This window comes from Diplotaxodon limnothrissa, linkage group LG5, assembly GCF_057381915.1.
Source record: "Diplotaxodon limnothrissa isolate DT_005_m linkage group LG5, D_limnothrissa_male_GT1.1, whole genome shotgun sequence".
Taxonomy (NCBI): domain Eukaryota; kingdom Metazoa; phylum Chordata; class Actinopteri; order Cichliformes; family Cichlidae; genus Diplotaxodon; species Diplotaxodon limnothrissa.
Window position 1 is genome coordinate 30,369,722 of NC_140600.1, and position 22,269 is coordinate 30,391,990.

The 22,269-nt window shown below is 39.1% G+C and overlaps 2 protein-coding genes across 2 annotated transcripts in view; one reads left to right on the forward strand and one right to left on the reverse strand.

The window, feature by feature from the left end:
- Positions 1–668, forward strand: part of LOC146632584 (E3 ubiquitin-protein ligase TRIM35-like) — a 1,721-nt gene extending 1,053 nt beyond the window's left edge. The window contains exon 2 of the mRNA XM_085353393.1: positions 1–668. This exon is cut by the window's left edge and continues 771 nt beyond it. Coding sequence (XP_085209519.1) covers positions 1–668 — 668 coding nt within the window.
- Positions 1–21,876, reverse strand: part of stab1 (stabilin 1) — a 236,448-nt gene extending 214,572 nt beyond the window's left edge. Inside the window, exons 1-12 of the mRNA XM_085353392.1 lie at positions 21,437–21,876; positions 17,585–17,712; positions 17,069–17,184; positions 13,553–13,638; positions 11,955–12,024; positions 10,383–10,478; positions 9,448–9,561; positions 8,124–8,311; positions 7,881–8,017; positions 5,114–5,241; positions 4,722–4,798; positions 4,059–4,181 (exon numbers count right to left, since the gene is read on the reverse strand). Of these exons, the coding sequence (XP_085209518.1) occupies positions 4,059–4,181; positions 4,722–4,798; positions 5,114–5,241; positions 7,881–8,017; positions 8,124–8,311; positions 9,448–9,561; positions 10,383–10,478; positions 11,955–12,024; positions 13,553–13,638; positions 17,069–17,184; positions 17,585–17,712; positions 21,437–21,493 (1,320 nt within the window). The 5' untranslated portion in view covers positions 21,494–21,876. The remainder of the gene's footprint in view (positions 1–4,058; positions 4,182–4,721; positions 4,799–5,113; positions 5,242–7,880; positions 8,018–8,123; positions 8,312–9,447; positions 9,562–10,382; positions 10,479–11,954; positions 12,025–13,552; positions 13,639–17,068; positions 17,185–17,584; positions 17,713–21,436) is intronic.
- Between the last annotated feature and the right edge of the window lie 393 nt (positions 21,877–22,269).

Below are 22,269 nucleotides of genomic sequence, written 5' to 3' on the forward strand. Positions count from 1 at the left end.
CAGTTAAAAAAGCCCAGCAGCACCCCCTGCTGCAAGATCCAGAGCTGGCTTCAGGAGTGCTCATAGATGTGGCCAAACACCTGGGCAACCTGACCTTCAACGTCTGGAACAAAATGAAAGAGAAGGTCTTCTACAGTCCTGTGATTCTTGATCCAAACACTGCCGACCCAGAACTTGTTGTATTCGATAATCTGAGCAGCGTGAAATCAGGAGAGCGGAAACCACTTCCCAAAAACCCGGAGAGAACCAAGTTCTCCTGCTCTGTTCTCGGCTCTAAAGGCTTCAACTCAGGGACACATGAGTGGGATGTTGATGTTGGAAACAACAAGGACTGGGAACTGGGCGTGTTGAGCGAGTACTCCCAGGTCAGTGGGCGTCTTCAGTCAGGACTGTGGAGAATTTTGTTCTCTAATGGTAAATTCTCAGCATTTTCATCACCAGACACTGAGAAGGATCTACCAGTGAAGAAGGAAGTGCGGAGGATCAGAGTCCATCTGGACTTTGACAGAGGAAAGTTGTCGTTCTCTGATCTCGACACTAATGCCCACATGCACACCTTCACACACAGCTTCTCTGACACCCTGTTTCCTTACATTTACACTGAGAATCCTCAGCCAGTGAAGATTTTACCAGTGAAGGTTACTGTGACAGTGGAAAAGAACACTTAGAGTGATGCATATCATCATAAAGTTGGGAAATATGACAAAACTGTGAGACAAAATTTGTTAATTGTTTAGGAACGTAGAGCAACTTTAATATTAACGGCGCAAATATTAGACAAGTGTACAAGCTGGTGAATATAAAAGACTGCTGCAATGGTGATGAAGTACTCTCATATATTTATTGGTTTTATTTGTACCTCAATATACATAAAATCAAAAGCTACTCGATAGTCTACAATGGAACATTTAGGTCAGGATTTATGGTTGTTTTGTAGAAATATGGTCTCATTTCTATTTCGCCTAAGTTGCCCTGTTATAGTTCGTTGTTCATTAGATTCCCCTTTTGTCTTCAACCCTGTGTCTCATGTTTACGTCTTTCAGTGTTTCCTGTTTTATTTTGAAGAGTCAGCTGTCTCCATGTTCAATGTGTTTTGTTTTACTTCCCCTGTGGTGTCATTATGTTCCTTTGTGTCAGCTGTTTCCCCACTTCCCTCATTAGCCTCCTCTGTGCCTTCATTCAGTCTTTGTCGGGTTGTCTGTGTTACTTTCACGATGTCATGTCACGCCAAGGTATTTCATGATTCAGCTCAGGTCATGCTCACGTTCCATGTTCCTGTTTTTTCCTCGCTTTTTGCATGCTCCTGCCCTGAATCGTGTTCATGTCTTTCGTTGCAGTTGTCGTAGTTTAGTTTCTTCCAGTTTAGTTTTCGTTCCTGTTCACTTTACCGCAGGCTTGGCCAACTCCAGGCCTCGAGGGCCGGTGTCCCTCAGGTTTTAGATGTCATCCTGGGTCTGCACACCTGAATCAAATGATTAGTTCATAACCAAGCCTCTGGAGAGCATGTTGAGGAGGTCATTTAGCCATTTAAATCAGCTGTCTCGGATCAAGGACACATCTAAAACCTGTAGGACACCAGCCCTTAAGGCCTGGGTTTGGACACCGCTGCTTTTCTGTGTTTTTTGTACTCATGTACATGTTACTCATACTCGCTTTTTTATTATTCGAGTTACCTTTTTACGCTCCATTTTTTGATCTGCATTTGGGTCCAGTATTCACTCTACACCAGGGGTAGGCAACTCCAGGCCTCGAGTGCCGGTGTCCTGGAGGTTTTAGATGCGTCCATGATCCATCACAGCTGATTTAAAGGGCTAAATGACTCCTCAGCATGTCTTGAAGTTCTCCAGAAGCCTGGTAATGAACTAATCATTTGATTCAGGTGTGTTAACCCAGGGTGGGATCTAAAACCTGCAGGACACCGGCACTCGAGGCCTGGAGTTGCCTACCCCTGCTCTACACACTGTCACCTCCCGCTGCCTGTGACAGAAACGTGTGGGGTATTTTTCTGGCTACTTCATGAACAAGAATGTCTAAGATGCTTGAGTATATGAAATACAGTCCTCAAAATAATGTTTCACAATGTTCGTGACTTCACTTTGGCCTTGGGAAAGAAACTTAAAATGTGAAGGGAAAACCCTGAGTTACAGCGTTACACAATGCTTTTATTTTTAAATTCACAATGTTTTTAAATGTTTGTGTTTAAATCCACAACCTTGCTGTCACTTCACAGCAAGGTTTCTGGGTTTGAACCAGCTGGTTGGTTGAGAACTTTCTATGTGGAGTTGTCATGTTCTCGTTTCCCTGTGTGGGTTTTCTCTTTGTGCCCAGCCAGCCCAAAGACATGCTCATGAGATTAACCTTTTAAATTTGTCTGAGGTGTGTGGGAGTGTGTGTTTGTCTGCTTCATAAGTACTAGAACACAGAAGACAGAACTTCTGGTTCTGTAGTGCTCTCTGGACAGCAAATATTTATTTCTGCCTTATAAATGTTCATCTAATTTATGGAACCATTAATGTTGTCTTCACAACAGTCTCATGGAAACGGGTCATGGTAACCAGTCTGCTGTTCTTGTAACCACATAATCTGTTTATATAGTTATTTAACACCATTACTCAGACGTTGAATAATTAAGAGACACAAAATGAGAGAATTATTGGAAAAAAAGAACGTGTCACATAATTCTGAAGATAATATCCTTATACATCTCACCTAACATAATTTCTGTCAAATAATTTCTGCTGTGATTTAATGATGTGTTACTTAACAGACTGTTTGGTTTGGTTTAACAAGACGTTTAATAATGAAAAAAATCTAATAAACTGTGTGGGTTGTGATTTGAAGATATATGAATTGTATATAACTGAGTGTAATGGACACACTCAGTTGGTAAATAAAACTAATTTCATTCAATAACCAGTCTCCATCACCAGCGAGTTATGCCAGCATGTTACGATAGAGAATTGTTGAGGCGGCGGGTGACAGAAGACGATGATGATAACACTGTTAGAAGTGCTGATTTTAAACACAATGGTGTGTGATGGTTTTGTAGATACTATCACACTATCTTGAGTCTGTGTGATGAAAACCGCTGATAGAGGTAGTGAAGAGTTGCATCACTTAAATGTTTGTGTAATATTAACCACATGGATGCAAACAAAACTAATGCAAGGGGAAATGATTTTCTGTAGCATGCACTTTGCTTTGTTCCAGTTCTTTGTCATATTGCTTTTTCTAATTGTGGCAAGAATAAAAATCATGCTGAAAGAACTTTTTTGTTTCTGGTGTATCCTTGTAACCAACTTTAACTTACTAATGTAGACTGGACATTGGCAGTCTGGTGGTTGTGCTGTGTCCCAGAGAAGAGAGCCGGGGGCTCTTATGTGTGAAATCTGCATTAAACTTCAGTTAAATAAAGAATATGCTGGGCTCCTGTCTTGACCCATGAAAGAGATTCTTAATAGTTTCACTTTGTAGTTGAAGTGAAAATCACACCTACTTCAAATCACTGGAATTGTGTGTCAAAGTCTGTACTCCTGCTTAGTTATATTATACGGACAGAAATTTGAGCACTGCAACATCACTCCACTTGTCCCAATTTAAAGAAAAAATCTCATTAATGGATATAAAATAGTTTCAACAGAAAATCTGCAGGACTTTAATGTCTATGTGATTATGAGAGCAACAGAAAAAAACAGAAAAACTTAATTTGGGTGCATTTTGGGTAAACTTTCAAAGGTCACATCACCAGGTGATGTCAAACCTTCAAAAATAATTTTCTGATACAGTGTGGGTTTGTGTAAGGTGGGAGGCAATGATTGATTTTTAGGAAAAAGTCTTGTCGTGACTGTTGAGTTTCCAGACAACAGCATGCTGGACCTGAACTAAAAGCTCCAGGAAATTTTGACCTTATGCTTGTGAATAACAGTGGCTGCTTCCTTGGCTTTGACAAATGTCTCCACCAAAAATAATTTCCAAAGGCAAGAACCAGGCTTACACCTTTCATTTTTTCTTTACTATCTAGCTTGAACAGCAGCTGGAGTCTGGAGAAGCAGTGTTACCTTGTTTTCTTTGGTCCTCAGCTTGGATCCTCCGTACAGGTTGAAGTCTCGACCAGTCAGATCCCTGTAGAGGTACTGACCCAGGATCAGGTGGTTTTTACATACTGTCTCCTGATTTAAGTCCTGCAGAGATATTTTGGTTTAGAAGACCAGGTTTTTGTATTTATCGATCAGTTAGTTTCTAATTATTAGGTATGCTAGATGTAATTTGAGATCATGTGAGTCTGTGAGCAGCCTCTGAGTGAGTCTCAGAAGGGGAGCCTGATAGATGAAGGCTCTACCTCCCATTCTACTTTTGGAAACTCAACAACAAGTAAGCCCGCAGTCTCAGAGAAAAGTGCTCTACTGGGATAATATGGTACTGAGGTCCTTAATATATGAAAGGGCCTGATAATTTGTAACTGTGTGTGAGGAAAAGGATTTATACTGCATTTATCACTGAGTCAATGAAGAGATGCTAACATGGCAGAAATTTAATCTCTTCTTAGAAGTAATAAATGCATGAACTATTTTTTTCCTAATTTTGCACAGATCTAAGAAGGCAGCACCAGAGATTTGTTTAAGTTGCGGATTAAACTTTTCAAATCTATGGCTTCATCCCTCAGGAGCTTCCTGTGCTGGAGGAGATCATTAAAATAAAATTCAGACAAGCAGGTGACCTACAGGCAGAGGTGATTTCAGCAGAGGAATGAAAGCTGTGAAGGGTCCGTTATGATTCAGCAGACGTGGACAGCCTGCCTCTGAAACACACACACACACACACACCCCAAAGGTCAAAGGAAAGGTGCGGTAAAAGAATAGCAACACCAAAGAACGTACAAAAAACAGCATGTCTCATATAAATTACCTTGCAGGATAATCGGGACACAGACTCATGTTTTTATTATTTTTAAAAAAAGCTGATATCACCACCACGCCTCACTTTAAGTCATATCCTGTCAGTTAGCTTGAAACACTCTGAGGTGATGATCTCTTGTTTTAACAGGAAACCCCGCCATAGTTCAATAAAGTACTGCGGGTATTTCTCAGAGCGTATTTTTGCTGGTTAGTTTTACCGAACATGGAAATGGCTCCAGTAAAGTTTCCTCTCCAGCTGCCGCTCCGGTCCAGCTCCATGGCGCGCTCCATCAGGTTACCATAACAACGCCGACCATCACTGATCTGATCCACTTCACAAACACATCTGAGAGAAGGGGGCAGGAAGAGAGCGCCACTTTAGCCAACTGACGCAACTGACACTGTGACCTGACCTATCTGATCTTTCCAGGTTTTCCCATCGTTACTTTTAGGAAGCGAATCATTCTCAGTGAAAGTAACGCTCCAGTTTAAAATCACATCTAATCAAGTTCAGCACACATGATCGAGATGCTTTGTGTTTGCCCATTTGACGGATTTTAACTCAAGACTCAAAGCAGTGTTTCGGACAGCTTTATCTTTATCTTTATATAAACACGGACCTACTAAATTTGTATTTCTTTTGTCTTTATGTTAAATATTCATATTAAACATAACCACAATTTCAAATAAAGAGGTCAGTGTGTAGACAAGTAATCCTTATCAGCTAAATGTTCAGTTTCAGGTTGTTTTTTTCTGAGAGGGTTTTGGTCATTTATTTGGTCATCTCAGGCACACACCTCCGGCTCAGCGCAGAAGCCCAGCGCACTTGTTGTTTAAACTAGAGATGGCACGATACCACTTTTTTATGTCCGATACCGATACTGATATCATAAATTTGGATATCTGCCGATACCGATATGAATCCGATATAGTGTGTTTTAATCAATAAAACTGTTTTTTTATATCTTGCTGCATTTTGTATAAGTTCATACTCAAGTTTAAATAAACAACAACACAAAAGCTATTCTGTTATACCTGTATGTAAAAAATACACTGCGCCCAAAATATTTCATAGTTCAGCAAAACTGATCAATCTAATAAACTTAAACCTACTCCATTCTTCCTATTCTGGTATTTTAAAGTGTACTTAGCAGAAATATTAAGCAACCTAACTAATAGGGTTGCAAATTCCCAGCAAAAAAAAAATAGGGAACCACCCCCCACCTCATGATTCTTAATCGACGTAATCAACTTTAATTTGATGCAGGTTGGAAAAAAATTGCACAGAAATCAATTATTTTTCAAGAATAATTAAATAGATTCAACATCTTTCTTCAACAGAACTGCAGACTATAAATAAATAAATTCTAACAACAGCTTATCAAGGTTAAACCTGCTGCTGTTGTTCACCCGCTAATTTCCTCTTTCTGGCGCAAAGTAGGCCAAAAACAAAGAAGAGAGACGGACTCGCGACAGAAAAGCCGATCAGCTGATCACTAAGCAATTTCACAACTGAAGTACCAGCAGGAGAGGGAGGGAGAGAGAAGAGGCAGTCGCTCCATATATCGGTTGTTAAGCTTAACGTGGGAATGCTTTACAAACGTTCAAAGATGAACTTACACACTTGCTTTACTTCTCTCTGGGATCACTTCCTCGGAGATGAAATGCCAGTTTGGTAGCGAGGCCACAAACACACAGCCGCTCTATCAGGTGAGCACACTGCTCCAACGTGCTACTCGTTATGGGCCGAGTTACACCATGTCGCAAGTTTTGTGAGGTGCTTTTTTGATATTTAATGGATCGGATTACATTTTTTATTTCTCTCCGATATCCGATCCAGTAATTTACGTCAGACCGATACCGATACGTAATATCGGATCGGTCCATCTCTAGTTTAAACTTTGTGTTTCTTAGGGGCAGCCAGCCAGAAAGAAGATGGCATGAAGGCAGAGAAGTCAGGAAAGCAAAGTTTAACTCTAACATAAAACAATGGGTCCATGCCTCATCCTCACAGTGAGGATTACAGTTTATTAATTTAACACTGTTACGGGATCAGTAGTAGCAGACATCTGAAGCCGAGGTACTAGTGTTATATGGTAACTGGAAAAGTTGGATTTGAACATGTCTTGACTGGCTTCAATCTCTGGTCTAAGCTTAACGTGGCTTAGACCAGAGTCTAAGACCACGACTCACAGACCAGGACTGGTCTGTGAGTCGTTTGTTACCGGGCCGCAAGAGTCGAGGTTCGGTGTGAAATTTATGGTTTTCAGGGTTTTTATTGTTAACTCGGTTTCCCTGAGTCTTTTCCCATGTTGTAGTTGTGTGTCTTATTTTGAAAGAAATATTTACGCTTACCATAGCGACCAGAGAGCATTAAAGGGCAGAGAGGAGGATGTTACTCTCAATGTTATTGGCACATTTCAGGAGGACACTGCTAATTAAGTTACACAAATACATAGTGAATTTCCGTTTATTATCATATTTACCAAATAGCACAGTTTTTGTCTTGGTCGTATGATTTTCTTTTGTTATATTTATCCTTGACACCCTAAAGCCTGGTCCGTGAAAATATTGTCTGACATTAAACCGGTCTGTGGTGCAAAAAAAGGTTGGGGACCGAAATCCAAAATTCTGCCACACCACTTTAGGATCCTGACAGTAACAGACCAGCTTGTATCGACTGTGGTGTCATTACATCTGGCACGATCTACAAATCTCCCAGATGTATTACATAAATATTTAGACTGTGTTATTTTTTTTCTGCCTAAAATTGTGTTACAGGACTTATGCGTTGGGATAACTTTGTTATTCTACTTTCATCATGGAGTGAAATGGATCTTTTTCTGGTTGGTGTTCTGGTTTTAGTCACAACAAAGTCAAAAGGAGCCGATTCTTCTGGCTGTGGTCACATTTTAGACTGGGCTCTACATTTTTGGTCCTCCTCCCAGTTGTAGATAATGGTAGAGAAAAGTTTGTGTGTCTGACCTGGGTTCGCCATTCAGTTCAGTCTGACAGCGAGCTGTGGGGTCACAGGTGTCCACCGAGCAGGCGGAGACGAGCTGACAGCCAGACTCAGGGCTGCCACCTATAGGCGACATGCCGGACATACATGCACAGCTGGACTGAGAGCCAGAGAGAGAAAGAGATGGAGAGAGAGAGAGGAGTTAAACAAAATGTCAGGATTTTGTTGCAAACAGCTTTTTCCTGACTCTTGGCAGGTCTCCTCACCTTGTTGGCTCCTTTGAAGACACAAACTGTGGAGTTCAAGGGACAGCCCCCGTTGTTATCTAAGCAAGGGTTCTGAGGTATACAGATTTTGCCATCGCCCAGGTAGCCGGGCTTACATGCGCAGCTGACCTTTAACCCCCGAGAGGAGCACTGGGCATTAACGTCACAATCCCTCTGTGAACAAACACCTGAGCAGAAAACGAATAAATAACCTTCAGATTAAATTCATAATGTTATCTGGGTCACTCCATTTAAACAATCAGTGCACTCCCCCCACCTGACCCCCTCAGAATGAGCTGGGGCTTTTGTGCAATACCTTCAGTATATGTAATTATTCCATGAGAAATTACATTTTGTATGAGTGAATGTGTGAGTCAACATTTTGTGCTTTTTAAGTCTTAAGTCTGTTTTTTAGCATTTTTTGAGTCCTATTAACATCTTAAACATGGGCGATAGCCACGTGTTGACAGTCAATTTTGCACACACTTCAAGTCGCACACACTTCAATTTTCAGAAGTTTTAATTTCTGTAAATGACTTTGAATATCAATGTCATGTGAAATATCATAGTTTCAACAGTAAGACTGCGGCAGTAGCAGAAACGAGCACTGGCAACCCAGATGTTTGATCTGATTTTTGGTTAAAACAGCAGAAAGTGCATTTTGGGTTAAGTTTACAAGATCCTATCATGTGAGATGGGTGGTCGGTCAAAACAAATTAAAACACATGAAATTCTAATTTTTTTGTACCTACATGCTGATACATGGCTCATCTTCAAGCCCTACTTTGAGGATTTGTAAAATCCTCAAATGCTCCTCATTGTCTACAACTAGGAACAGGGCCATGAAAATTTTAACAGCTCCATTTAAAACACTGAAGTTATTGTATTTAATAATTTGCTGATTTTGAGGGGAACAGGAGAGATTTTTAGTCCATTTTTATTTTAGTTTAATTGAACAACTCATGTTATCAGCAATGTACTGTATATGTACATTGCAATGTAAGATTAAAATAGGCTGTGTGACATCACCAGTTTGCAAAGCCCAGTGTGTTTTTTTCTCTTTTTGTATAAAAAGGTTGGACGTAGCAAAGACAATATACCAATTAAAACTCTTGTATGCAAATTAATATTTTTTTTCTTTTCTTTTAATTTGCCAGAAGGTTTATTGAAGACTCCAGTTGAAATGAGAATTTTCTGGCAATAATTTCATGGTTAAGGCTTTAAACAGTTAACATGTTCACTTGGCCATACACACGCTCACTTCTGGTAACAACAGCAGCATAAACTCAAAATTTTCACAAAATAAATTATTATAATTTTTTACTTGCGCATTTGTTCTGTGGCGTCTTCCTGTATCCAGGCAAACATTCACATACGGCGGCGTCTCCCTCTCCTTTACAGTATGAATACGGGCTGCAATTGTTGCACCTCCGATTCTCTGTCAACAACACAAACATGGCAGCAGCTCACTGCAGGCAGCAGTTTAACACAAAACAAACAGGTAGTGCAGGGAAACATCATTACCTGAGTATCAAACCACATTTGAGAAGTCCTTTTCAGTCTACTTGTATTTTTAATTGCAGAAAATGTATCCGTTATTGTGTTTCTAAAATCTTTCTTATTCTTTGATCAAAATAAAGTTGGGTTAGTTAATGCAGTTTATTACTTTGAGCTCACAACACAGCAACAATCTCTTTGTTTTATCTCTTAGCAGTAAATATTAAATACCAGTCTGGGTTGAGGCAGATCTGTTTCAGTTACAGAAGTTATTTTCAATCTGCTAATGAAACTTTTTTTTCTTAGATTTATACTGTACAAATTATTTATTAATGCAATTTACACTTCTCTCTTACACGATGCCAGTCTTGCTTTTACTGTTTTTAACAAATACCACTTTAATGTTTAGTTTGCTTTCTTTTTTATCAATTTTGTTTAGATATAAATTCCTACACCATCTCATAAAGCCCTTACCAGGCATCAGTGGCACTTTTATTTTATCTGTGTTATGTGTTGTTTATTGTTGTCTGTGCTATTGTTGCTCTTTATTGTGCTGCTGTAACAAAAAATTACCCTTGTGGGATAAATATCTATCTATCAGCAGACAGCTACAGCATGCTCCGCAGCTTGTCTAATTCTATGGAGATGATGAAACTAAAATAAATGAACTGTATCATCTAATGAAACCCAGTAATATACATTAATAATGAGTGATGTTTCTGCTAATTTAATACAGTATATTTCTTTGTGGTATGATCTTACCTTGGTCACAGTTCTTCCCAGTGTATGGTGGCTGACACAAACACTCTCCATCACCTTCAGGACCTTTATTACACACTCCATTTTTACAGTCACACACTGCACACAGAGAGGCAGTTTTTAAGCAGATTTCAGATGTTCTTACAGTTTCATAGTAGTCTTTGAAGGTTTGACTTTCTGCTTTATTTCCTTTTAATGTGAAGAAACATTTCACTGAGCTGACCTGTTTATCTAATAAAATTAAAAACTCATTATGAGCACTTTCATGTTGGATGCACATTCCTTCCACCAGCTGTGTCACTATGCACAAGAAACATGCTTGAGACAGCATGATTGGATGACAATGTATATATGTCCCCCTCAGCTGGGCTTCGATGTCAGTATGCGTTTCTTTTGGTTGAGGCACAATGTTAGCTTCCAGGTGAAGAAAAATGATGATTTTATGCTCTCTAGGGCCTGTTAGATACAACATGACAATGACACCGCTTTCCTCTGAAGCAGGTGTTGTGACCAGCATTGAGTGCTGACTGAGATTAGTGTTGTTTTTGAGCTACTAGGGAGTAGTTAGTTCTACTGACAGCGGAAGTGTTTTTCTTTGACTTTGTTAACCATCTCCTTTTCTCTTTTCAGTATGTTTTTTTGGCCTTTTCTTTTTCCAGTTATAAAATTGTTACTCGTACTTGATGTAACAAGTGCACATAAAGACATGAGTATTTGCAAAAAGTGTAGTGCATGCAGACAGCAGCAGATGCAATGCTAATTTTAGTTAGCCTAGCAGTCAGTGCAGCACATGCCGCTTTGCATGTGAAAGGACCTCCTACTTTCAAGTCTTGTTGAACTCAAGATGGCTGTCATTTTCTAACAGATGCTCCTCACTGCAGTAATAAAGGAGGATAAACGCAGGAGATACTTTTGACATACACTGTGACTGGTAAGCTGCTGCCATGAGGATGCTGCATCCCTTTGTTTTAGTGTCAGAGTGACCCCTTCTCTACCACATCTACATCAAAACATATAAATGTTCAGCTTGAGGCTTTAGAACAGGACAAACCAATGGGTGATATGAACCAATGGGTGATGAAGTATACAGAGTCCACAGTTGGTGGATGCAGATGAAAAGTTGCTGATAAGTTTTTCTAAATGTTTTTATGCATTTTGACCAACACAAGGCGAGTGCAACTTAATTCCATTATATTGAAGAAAAAACAACAATCTCATTGATTGTGGCTCAAGAGTTCTTCTTGTAATCAAAAGCCGGTTGCCGGTCAAGCCCCGGCTCGGACAATCTCGGTCGTTGTGTCCTTGGGCAAGACAAGGCAGCTGTGGCTACAATGTAGCTTGCCATCACCAGTGTGTGAATGTGTGTGAATGGGTGGATGACTGAATGTAGTGTAAAGCGCTTTGGGGTCCATAGTGACTAAGTAAAGCGGTATACAAATACAGGCCATTTACCATAACACCAGACAGGTCACACTGAGACGATCTAGGCAGATAAAACGTATAACAGTACAGGGGAAAATTATGTAAATATGATTTGGGGCAAACTATGCCTCAGAAAGTAAAGAGGGTACCAACCTTTATCACACCTTTCTCCATAAGCATTTGGATTCTTACACTCCTGACAGGCAAAGCCAGTGAAACCATCCTGAGAAGGAAGAAGTTTTTTTTTTTTTAAATTTCGAAATATTACCAAGAAAAAACAAGAACAACCAATTACTTGAAATCTCTGGACTTCCCCAGCATTTCTTCCTCAATGTAACACAAAAAATGCGATATTTGTAAGAATAAACCTAAATACAGTCAAATTTCCTTTTGCTGACCAAACAATAACCATCCAAAGCCACTGTCTCTGAATCAGAAACGTAAATGGACATTAAGATGAAACCATTGTCATGGAGCTAAAAGGTTCCTTCATGTTACTGTTTGCATTTCCACTATGATAACCAACTGCAAAGATGGTTCAAATTAGTTATACAGACAGTTACATGTGGGAATCTATTTAAGAGAACGAGTTTACTTTAAGCTTTCAGTGCGTCTGAGCTGCATGTGTTTGTGACAAATGGTGCAAACAAAACAGCACAGCCTGCTCTATAGCTGAAAATGCTTTACAAAGGTGCGAAGATCTTTATTAGAAAGTAACTGTACAATAATCAGAAGGCAACACTTCTCCGATTAATCAGTCATGTTGTTTTCTCTCCCTCTCTTCATATGTATCTCTCTGTCTCTCTTTCTCTGATATGAAATTTCTCTGGACTTAACCGGCCGAATACACTGCAACTTTGATGTATTTCAGACTTTCATTTTTCTTCATGTCTTTTGAATTTGTTCTTCTGCTCTTCATCTTGATTCTGCTAGGATGTTGAGTTTTAAAACTGAAGTCTACATGCTTGTCTTCTCCGAGTTTAAACAATCTGAGGAGTAGATTCATAAAAAGTAAAAAGCAAGAACTTCATACCAAAATGAATGCAAAAAAGTAATCATTGGCATGATGCCATGCTTCTAGCACAGCCTCTTCTCTCTCTCCCTCTTCCTCTTGTCTCCTTTTCCAGGAACCTCTCTATGTGATGTCTTTCCTGCGGCTCAGCTGCATTCTCCCTGTGACTTTGATTTAAATTCGGATTGTCTACCTGCCTGCCTTACCGTTTAAATTCACAGAATTCACAGAACTCTCCTCTCCCCCTTTGAAAGTAGTCCTGAAATTATTTTGCTGCAAAATTGTTCCTGTGATTCGATGCAATTTTGGCTTCCAGTGATACATATTACCTTGACTTCAGTCAGTCAAGGTAATCAGTATCAGTTGTAACTGAAATTAAATTTAAATTCCAACTGGATTAATCACCCAGTCACACTGCATGTGAACCAGCCAACATGCAATGCTCAGATGTAACTTGATTGCTACATTTTTTATAAAGTTATGCATGCAAAAACAACAGTAGCCTGATGTTTCACTACAGTGGAAACAAGTGTTTATCTCACTGACAATGGTTCTTTGGTCTGAAATAGTTTTTGGTACTTTGGGGATGGAAACACAGATAATGAGTACTTTTTTCTTCCTTGAAACCAGGAAAGAAAAGAAAAGAAAAGAAAGAAGAAACCAGGACAGGTTTTCACATAAAAGTTAATAATGAATAGCATCTCTATAAATACATAAAAAAGAGAGAAGGGATACCAACATTACAGATGCAGGTTCCGTTGCCCAGGTCTCCATCCTGACAGACCCCATTATTGTTGCAGGTCTTCCCAGACCAGCTGGGGCAGGCTGCAGACACACAACAAGTGAGAATGTGTGATTAGAAAAAATCAGAGCTGTTTATTCAATTTGTGCATTGAACATTTATCCAGTTTGAATTCATATAAACATTTGGCAAACTGTGTAAGATAACCTGATGATGTCTATCTTAGAGGTAATCTGTGACTAAGCTGTGCACTATGCGCAGTGTGGGTTTCAGGCATGCCAGACTGCGAGAAAAGTAATGTGTTTAATCACAAATTACACAGAGATTAAAAAAAAAACATAACACGGCCATGCATCACCAGCTAATGTCCTGCTTTCATGAGTTGAAAATGTATCTGAATATTTAAAAGTTTCCAGCAGAACTTTATAACTAAGTAGCTCTGTGAAAGATGGAAAATGTCAGAAGACACACTGTTATCCTCAGCAAAGAGGGAATTAAGGCGGTGCAAGAAGTGGATGAGTTGTACTTACTTGTGTGAACTTACACACCAAGTGTTACTACAATCAAACTTATTATTCAATTAGGAATGCCAACAGGACATAACCACATTTAAACAAGCAAGCAGGTGACGTGATGGAAATGCTTCATCTCTGTTGATCATCTGATCACCAGTTGAAGTAGGCTTAGAAAAACCTAATAGTTAATAGAGCAGAAGAGAAAGGCCTTTTTTATTTCTGCTGGATGTTTTAATTATGTCTATAAAAAATAATAAATGTATGAATTTTCATCTTCTACCCTTCCACCGAGTAATCCTAAATCCACTTGTTTCCAGCTCCAAATTTACGTTTATTTATTAGGCTATTTATTTTTGTATTTTTTGAAGTTTTTTACCTTTCTGCACTTTGATTATTTGCAATAAACAAGCAAACAGGTGATGTGTTTATGTAAGTTAGTTAAGTTATGTAAGTGATATGATGATATGGCTGCTGTGACAGCATCATTTCCCAACTCTTGGGGTGAATAAAGCATATGTTATCTTTTTATTAATGGATTCATTCTCTGTCTAAAACATGATGTCTTAGCTCCTCCCCATTTACAAAAATCCTTCTTAGGATTGGGTTTTCCTTATAAACACAGCAGGTGAGTGGGTGGGACTGATATGTTCATGAGATGACCATAAGGTATCTGAAGCCTGAGTGTTTAACTCACAGTGATTACTTGTACATATGCAGATGACCTCCAGCAAATCAACTGACCCAAAGAGAAGCAACAGAGACATGTTCCTTCAGAGACACAGTCCACTCTCTGGTTGAAACTTTCTGGGGGTTTGTTTGTTGTTGGGTTTTGTTTTTTTGTTTTTTACTGGAGCAGGATAATGAGCACAAAACCACCTCAAAGCTTTCCCAGGACAAAGAAATCCAAGGACTGCTGACAGCCGTGGCCTTCACCCCACAGTCGCCTGACCTCAAACCCAATGAACATTCAAGGGGGCACTTAAAGACTGTGAAAGCCAAACACGGCTGACATTACAAGAAGCTCTTTGGAGCACTCTCAGGTTATGGTGGGATAACATCAGTTATCCGTCCATGGTGTTAACAAAATTGGGTGCATGTGCAGCCCTAGTCCTTCCATAAAGTGCACCTACGGGCTCAGGAGCACATTTGCATGACTCACAGCTATTGGTCTTAATGCACAAGCTGTTTTAGCTCCTCCTCCATTAAACTTAATTCTTCGTAAACAGATGTTTTTACTGACAGGTGGGTGGAGCTTCTGTGCTCACAAACAGAACTGTGCATACCCAGTGTTGCCAACTATATTTAGCGACTTTTCAGACCCTCTTAGCGACTTTTTTTTCTAAAAAGCGACTAGCGAGAAATCTGGCAACTTTTTCTGGTGTTATTGGAGACTTATTTATGACGACACATTTGCCGGTCACTTTTGCCGGTAAAGGAGCAGGGTTGGAATTGTGACATTAAAAAAAACCAATAATTGCTAAAAGAAATTTAATTTGTAGTTCCAAATAAACTCTAAATGCATTTAGGACGTTTTTTCCTCACTTTATGTCTCTTCCACGATGTTGTTTCTCTCTTCAACAACGTAGGTTACAATTACATTATGCAAATTAGGAGATGACGTCATTTAGCGACTTCTAGCGACTTTTAGGACAACCAATATCACTTTTCAATACTGAGGAGTTGGCAACACTGTGCATACCTGGCTTGACTATATTAGTTATAGCTGCTCTTCCTGACATCACACAGAGCCAACGATCAATAAAGATTTCCGGGAATGGAGTGTTAAGAGCAGTCTAAATTAATGAGGAGGTAGATAACGAGGAAAACTATAAGTTTATCCTTTAAACCAAAATATAAGCATATGAAACAGTGTCAACAGAGTCATGCTGATTTTTTGGGAGCCAAATATAACAATCGAAATAATCTGTGGCATTGTCTTCTATGATGATTAAGATTTTTGTCAAGTATAAATATATATGACGTTTACTTACTAGACAATGAAATGCGATACATACGTTGTCATTAATGGTGCACTGGTAACAGCTTCACAGTAAAATATGGGCAGTAAACGGCAAACCCACATTAATTAGCTGGACTAACGCTAGCTTTGCTCAGAAGATCTCAAAACTAGCTAAAAGTGCCTTTATGTTGATGACCGTTAAACATTGTCCTAAACAACAGACGTTATCACTTAGTTCTTCTCGTACAAACACAGTACAGCTTACATACAACTCAATTTTCCAGAAAAACACATTCACGACTTTATCTTTTTCTACCTGTAACAGATAAATTACACACTGGGACCATAGCGTTATGTGATTGGTGGAGAGTAACAATCAGTCAAACGACCAATCAGTCAGCTGCTCAGTCTTTGTTGGACTCTATAAACCAGAACGCAGATTAGAAAATGAATCAGTATTTTGAAATCATTTATGTTTAAATGCATCATTTAAAGCTGGTTATTAAAGTTATTTCTACCTGTTCTTCACCAGTATCAGAGTTCAGTTCACAGGATAACCTTTAATGTTTAGATGTTTCCTTTTTAGACTTGTGCAAAGTTATGAATTCATAAGAGTAATAATTTTCTGCATTACTCTCTTTAATTTTATTATTATTACTTTTATTGAATCAGGAAGTCCCACAAAGATCAAATCTATTTTACAAGGAAACCTCGCCAAGGCAGCAGCCATACAAACTCAAAACATCTTTTTTCTTATTTGCAGCACATTATTTGTAGATCTTGATCACCTACACATCTGATAATGTCTCTGACTGAGGTAGGTGGTGCTCATTTGATCCATTTTGTGGAGAAGTTGTACGATCCATTAAACACTGCTGCAGACTAAAGCAGGAAGTCTGGGTTTAAATGTGATCAAAATTATGGCACAAATGATAGTTCATCATATGTACTTTGTGTGTGTGTGTGTGTGTGTGTGTGTGTGTGTGTGTGTGTGTGTGTGTGTGTGTGTGTGTGTGTGTGTGTGTGTGTGTGTCTTACAGAGACACAGCGGTCCCCAGTGCTGTTGGCAGCACTTTGGCTGCATGACGTTCTTCACACAGATGTGCTGACATCCCTCCAGCTGCAGCTCCCTGCTGCCGATGTTCACCACATAACTGCAGCACAGCGAGACTCAAGGTAAACAAACTGCCTTAATCATACCACTGCTGCCAGCGCTACTAATTACTACTGCAAATCTCACAGTTAGCATTCATGAGTTATCCTTGAATCTAAGCTTTGCATGATTAATAAAGGTGGAATTATGTTGCTGTCATTATTTATTTAACAGGGAAGGTGCATGTTAAGGTACACTGGCATAAAAATGATGTAAACATGTCAGATTTTGGCAGAAATGTTCATTTACAACAGTGATCCTAGAGGAGGGTCACATGAAACAATATACAATATGCAAAAGACATACAGGTGTACAACATAACACACATAAAGGCATTGCTATAGGTAAGCTGTTCCAGTCTTCACTTCATGTTAACTGTGGGTATGAAGCTTGACCTGTACCTGCAGTTGGTGATGCCAGTGCTGCTGAAGCCGCGGGGGCAGCTCGCAGTGATGGCAGCAGCACAGGAAGTGCAGTCTGTTTGTACCTCCAACCTCTGCAGGATATCACATCGACCAGGAGGAGGAGTCTGAGGAAGGAGAGGAGCTGTTTACAGTCTTATACCACTCTCTGTCCACATTTCACAACATCACTGTTAATATGGACAGACCCCTGCAGATTGCATTCTAATACATCTCTGTTTTTAATGAGCAACAATTTGTGATAAGACATCTTCTGATATTCCCACAACTGATATTTATAACTAACAATCACTACTACAGGTAGCATAAAGATAATAACAGGTGTGCCACAGCTGTTGGTAAGATCGATGGTAAGAGTAGTTGTATCATCACAGTAGTAATAATACAACAGTAGTAATTACACAAAAAGCAGCAAAAAAAAGAAGTGCAAACCAAACTGCATTCTTTAAATGCATTTTAAGACTTGATGTGTGTTTGATTAAATTATAGAGTGCTGGTATCATTTAATCTTGTTTTTACTGAAATAACTGACAATGACGACTGCAAAGAAAAAGAATAAGGAATAAATACCAGCAAATTACAATAACCTCAAACCCTTACATACATATATAAGAGTTTTCACATTAACAGCAGTTCTTTTAGAAAACTATGTTTTAAAGTTGCAGAAGGTTGCCAATTTTTTAAAACTTATTTAGACAAAGGCTCTCAAACTCTACAGCTGGGATTATTCTCTATACTGATACATCCATCTCTGCTTATCCATGTCAGGGTCGCGGGGGGGCTGGAACCTAACCCAGCTACCGTCACCAATCTGACACAGGGCTAACACAGAGGGACCAACAACGCAATGAACGCACAAGCATCTCAGTATTTTGGATGCCTTAGTAGACTGTAGCAACCAGGAATTGAATCACCAACCTACTGATCAGAAGCTGACCTGTTCTGCAGCACATTCATGATAAAAGCGGAGACCGTGTAGTGGTGAATGGATGTTTTAACTTATCTAAGTGAAGTAAAAACTTGAAAGTACATTCTGCCTCCGATTACTGAAACTGTGTATGACTCCAACTCATAATTGCTGTTTGGTTAAGTTCTGGAGCACTTCATCATTTTCACACAACAAATTCAGTCTGCTGTTTGATGGCCTGCACTGTGAACGTTATTAAAACAGCCCTGGTGATGATACAGCAACGTCAGCAGAGTTTTCTTACTTACAGACAGTGGACTAAATGTTATGGAGTCTGCAGGATGTGGCTCTTTAACACAGAGACATTTTTTTGGGTGTTTAACCCATAGGAGGAACCAAAAGTCAGACCAATGCATCCTTTGTTGCTTCAATACCGGCCAGATATTGCTCAATGGATCCGTTCTATAAACAAACAACTGAGAGACTGTTTGGGAATGGATCTTAAAAATGTAAAAGTGTAAGTGTAAATGAAATATTTCAACAACTGCACACAGTGCCACAGTATTATTTACAATCTCATAATGAACTGTAGTAACTGTAAAAATCCCTCTGATGTTTTATCCAACAACATTATTGGCATGAATGCAAAACTAGTGACTCAGTTTAAATTACACTTGCCCAACATGTTTATTTTAAAGGTTTAGAGGTTTTAGAGGTTTAGTAATAAATTTGATAATGTTGGCTGGGAAACATGAGATAGGGGTAGTTATATAGAATTCAGTGATCATTTACATTATCACTTTTCAGGTGGTCTGGTGGTGGCAAGAAGCAGTGGCAATAGAAGCATGAAGTTCCACTAACATCAAACGTATTTTTCACGGTGGCAGTGATACATTTTGCACAAAACATAGATGTCCAGAACAAGAGAAATACGTCTCCTTCAGCATGTTCCTCAGGTCTTTCTGCAGAGACACTCTGCAGTGTGTAGTAAGAAAACACAGTTTTCCTCGTATCTGCTTTTTGTTCTTTGTTTACATTTAGTTTGGTGATGGAAGACTTTGACCAATCACAGGCTTTTCAGACCAGACCAGAAGTAAAAAATGGCGTTGCAAGGGATGAAGCAGCTGCCTACACTTAACAGAATGGGGTTTAAGTCCTGTATGAGGCCAGAAAAGAGCCTGGCTTCTGAAGCAGGTGCAGATGCTTGTCTGCTGTTAAGGGCTTAAAACAGAGTGATGAGAGCTGGAGGGCAGTTTTCCGTGTTCAAATTGCAGTTTTTATTTGTTTGTTTGTCTGTAGATTTATGCCTCATGCAGCTTTAAACTCAGGATATCTTGTCTGAGTTCATGAACTACTTGAAAATACAATGCCTTTAATATTTGGAATATCTAATTATAATGAACTTTCCAACTTTCCAAAGCGCTATTACTTCTTACTAAGCTGGTTTAGGACCTAAATATATAATACCTTTTTAACAGCTTTGTTTGTGTTGGAAAGCCGTTTCTATGTACAGACAGATATACCAAACTGTTTTTAATGTGATTAATTATTGTTTGCAATCACTTTTACGCAATAAAGAATCAACCCGACTCGCTGCTCCAGATCTTTCAGCAAAAACATTACAAAGTAGAGATTATTAAAGGAAAATTACCACAAAATCAAAGGCTGTGATATTAAGAAAACATGTGCTTATAAAAATCTGAGAAAAGTTGTAGGAGAGCACAACCTGACAAATGGCCTCACTTTGTAACTTCAACGTTAAATATTTTGAGTTTCTGAAATTGTTTAGCCCTGTTAAGCTGATGCAACTCTGTTTTAAAAAAAAAACTCTGGGTCTCATTTGCAGCTTTACTCATTTGTATCATGCAGAGATGTCTATGATGTGGAAGTTCCAGGTTTGCAGTAGCAAATGATTGACTTTACTGTATACACAGTCCCATGCGTAGTTTGTCACACTGAGCTGTTTAATGTTTGTCGTTTATGTTTACAGCTAAGCTGTTTGGGTTGTTTTTTTAATTCACCTTCATATCACAACAACAAAGCTTTAACACCTCTGACAGTCGCAGGTTACGTTCATCAGTGGTGACACTGAATTAGAGAAAGTATAGTTACTCATGCCTGCATAAAGTAATAGAAATACACTAATATACTGCTTTATTGTCATTAAAAAACAATTACGCATTGAATGCTAACTGATACTAAATTTCAAAACAGTTGTATTGAGTTTTATTTGTGATCAAATAGTGCAGTAAGCATGTAATCATAGTATTTACATCATGGAAACATTTCACTGTTAAGCTCATCTACTTAAAGAAAAGCATGTTACAGTGATCCATAATGTTCATTTTTCTGTGTTCTGCAATTTTCAGATTCAAAATTATTCATTGTTTCCATCATAAATTTTGCTCAAGCTTCTTCAGACTTATTCAATCCAACCTAATTTTATTCACAGAGCACTCTTTAAAAACAAGAGTGCTGTACAAAGCGCCAAAACACGCCACAACAAATCAATAAAAAAATAAACAAGAAGGTAAGGACACACCACTCTCATTCTAAATTCAAAGCCAGGGAATAAAAATCAGTTTTAAAATGTGATTTTAAAACAGGCAATGAGGGGCCATCCTAACATGGGGAGGGAGATCACCCCACAGTTTGGGGGCGAATAGCTAAAAAAAAGTCGATCTCCACTGGTTTTCAGCTGACCTCAGTGGCCTTGAGAGAGTGTATGGAGTCAGAAGCTCAGATATGTGCAGTGGTGCTGATTCATTAAAGGTTTTTAAAATAAATTTTAAAAAACATCTTAAAAAGGGGTAATGGAGGGAGGTGTTAACCATACAGTTACATTTTTGACATTTGCATCCATGATTCAAAGACAGTAGGTGGTACATGACCTCAGCGTGGTGGTGTAGTTGGAGGTGTGTTACCTGTTGTTTCACTGAAGGTAGCAAGCAGAGCAGTGGCAGCAGCAGCAGCAGCAGCATGGCTCAAAGTCTCACATCCAGATACAAAAACAAACCTACTAATCCTCCTCAGTAAGCAAAACAAAAATCAGTTAAAAATAATATAAGAATATGTCCAGAGAGTTGTAACTAAACTCGTTTCCTCGCTCCCGTGTCAGCGCTGAACTTCAAATAAAACCTGAACTACTAACTACAGGAAAAAATACAGATAGCAACATCCTCTGTGCAGGAAAAACAAAACGATTAGAACACAATAGCCAAGTATTCCTCAGATAATGATTGGGAAAGCTGAAGTAACCTGCTGCTTAAAGACGTGGAAACGCTGGAAAAATGTAAGCACTTAGTGAAAAAAAAATCCAAAAAAATACACAGGGTTGATCCAACCAACAATTAACAGCAGGCTCACTTGGGACGCTGTTATGTGGGAAATGACCAACAAACAACAGCAAACGAATGAACTCTGAGCTCAGCGTGCAGCGAGGCAGAGAGGCTGCAGCAACTACTTGTGTCACGTCTTTCCTCCCTAATCTAGGAAGAGAAAGAAAGAGGAAAAAGCACACAAAGTGGTAGAATAGGAACCTCCCAGTAGGAAGGTCATCACCTCCTACCACTCCCCCAGTAACAGCAGAGACACTTGTTTTATTCACAAAAGAATGAGCAATATAGTCGCACACAAACACACCCATGGAAATCAACTGTGATGACTTCAGACCACAGATTCACAAACAGCCATGAGATAAACATCAAAACAGAACTTTACTTTAGTTAAAGATATCAAAAAGCTGGACAGTATGCAG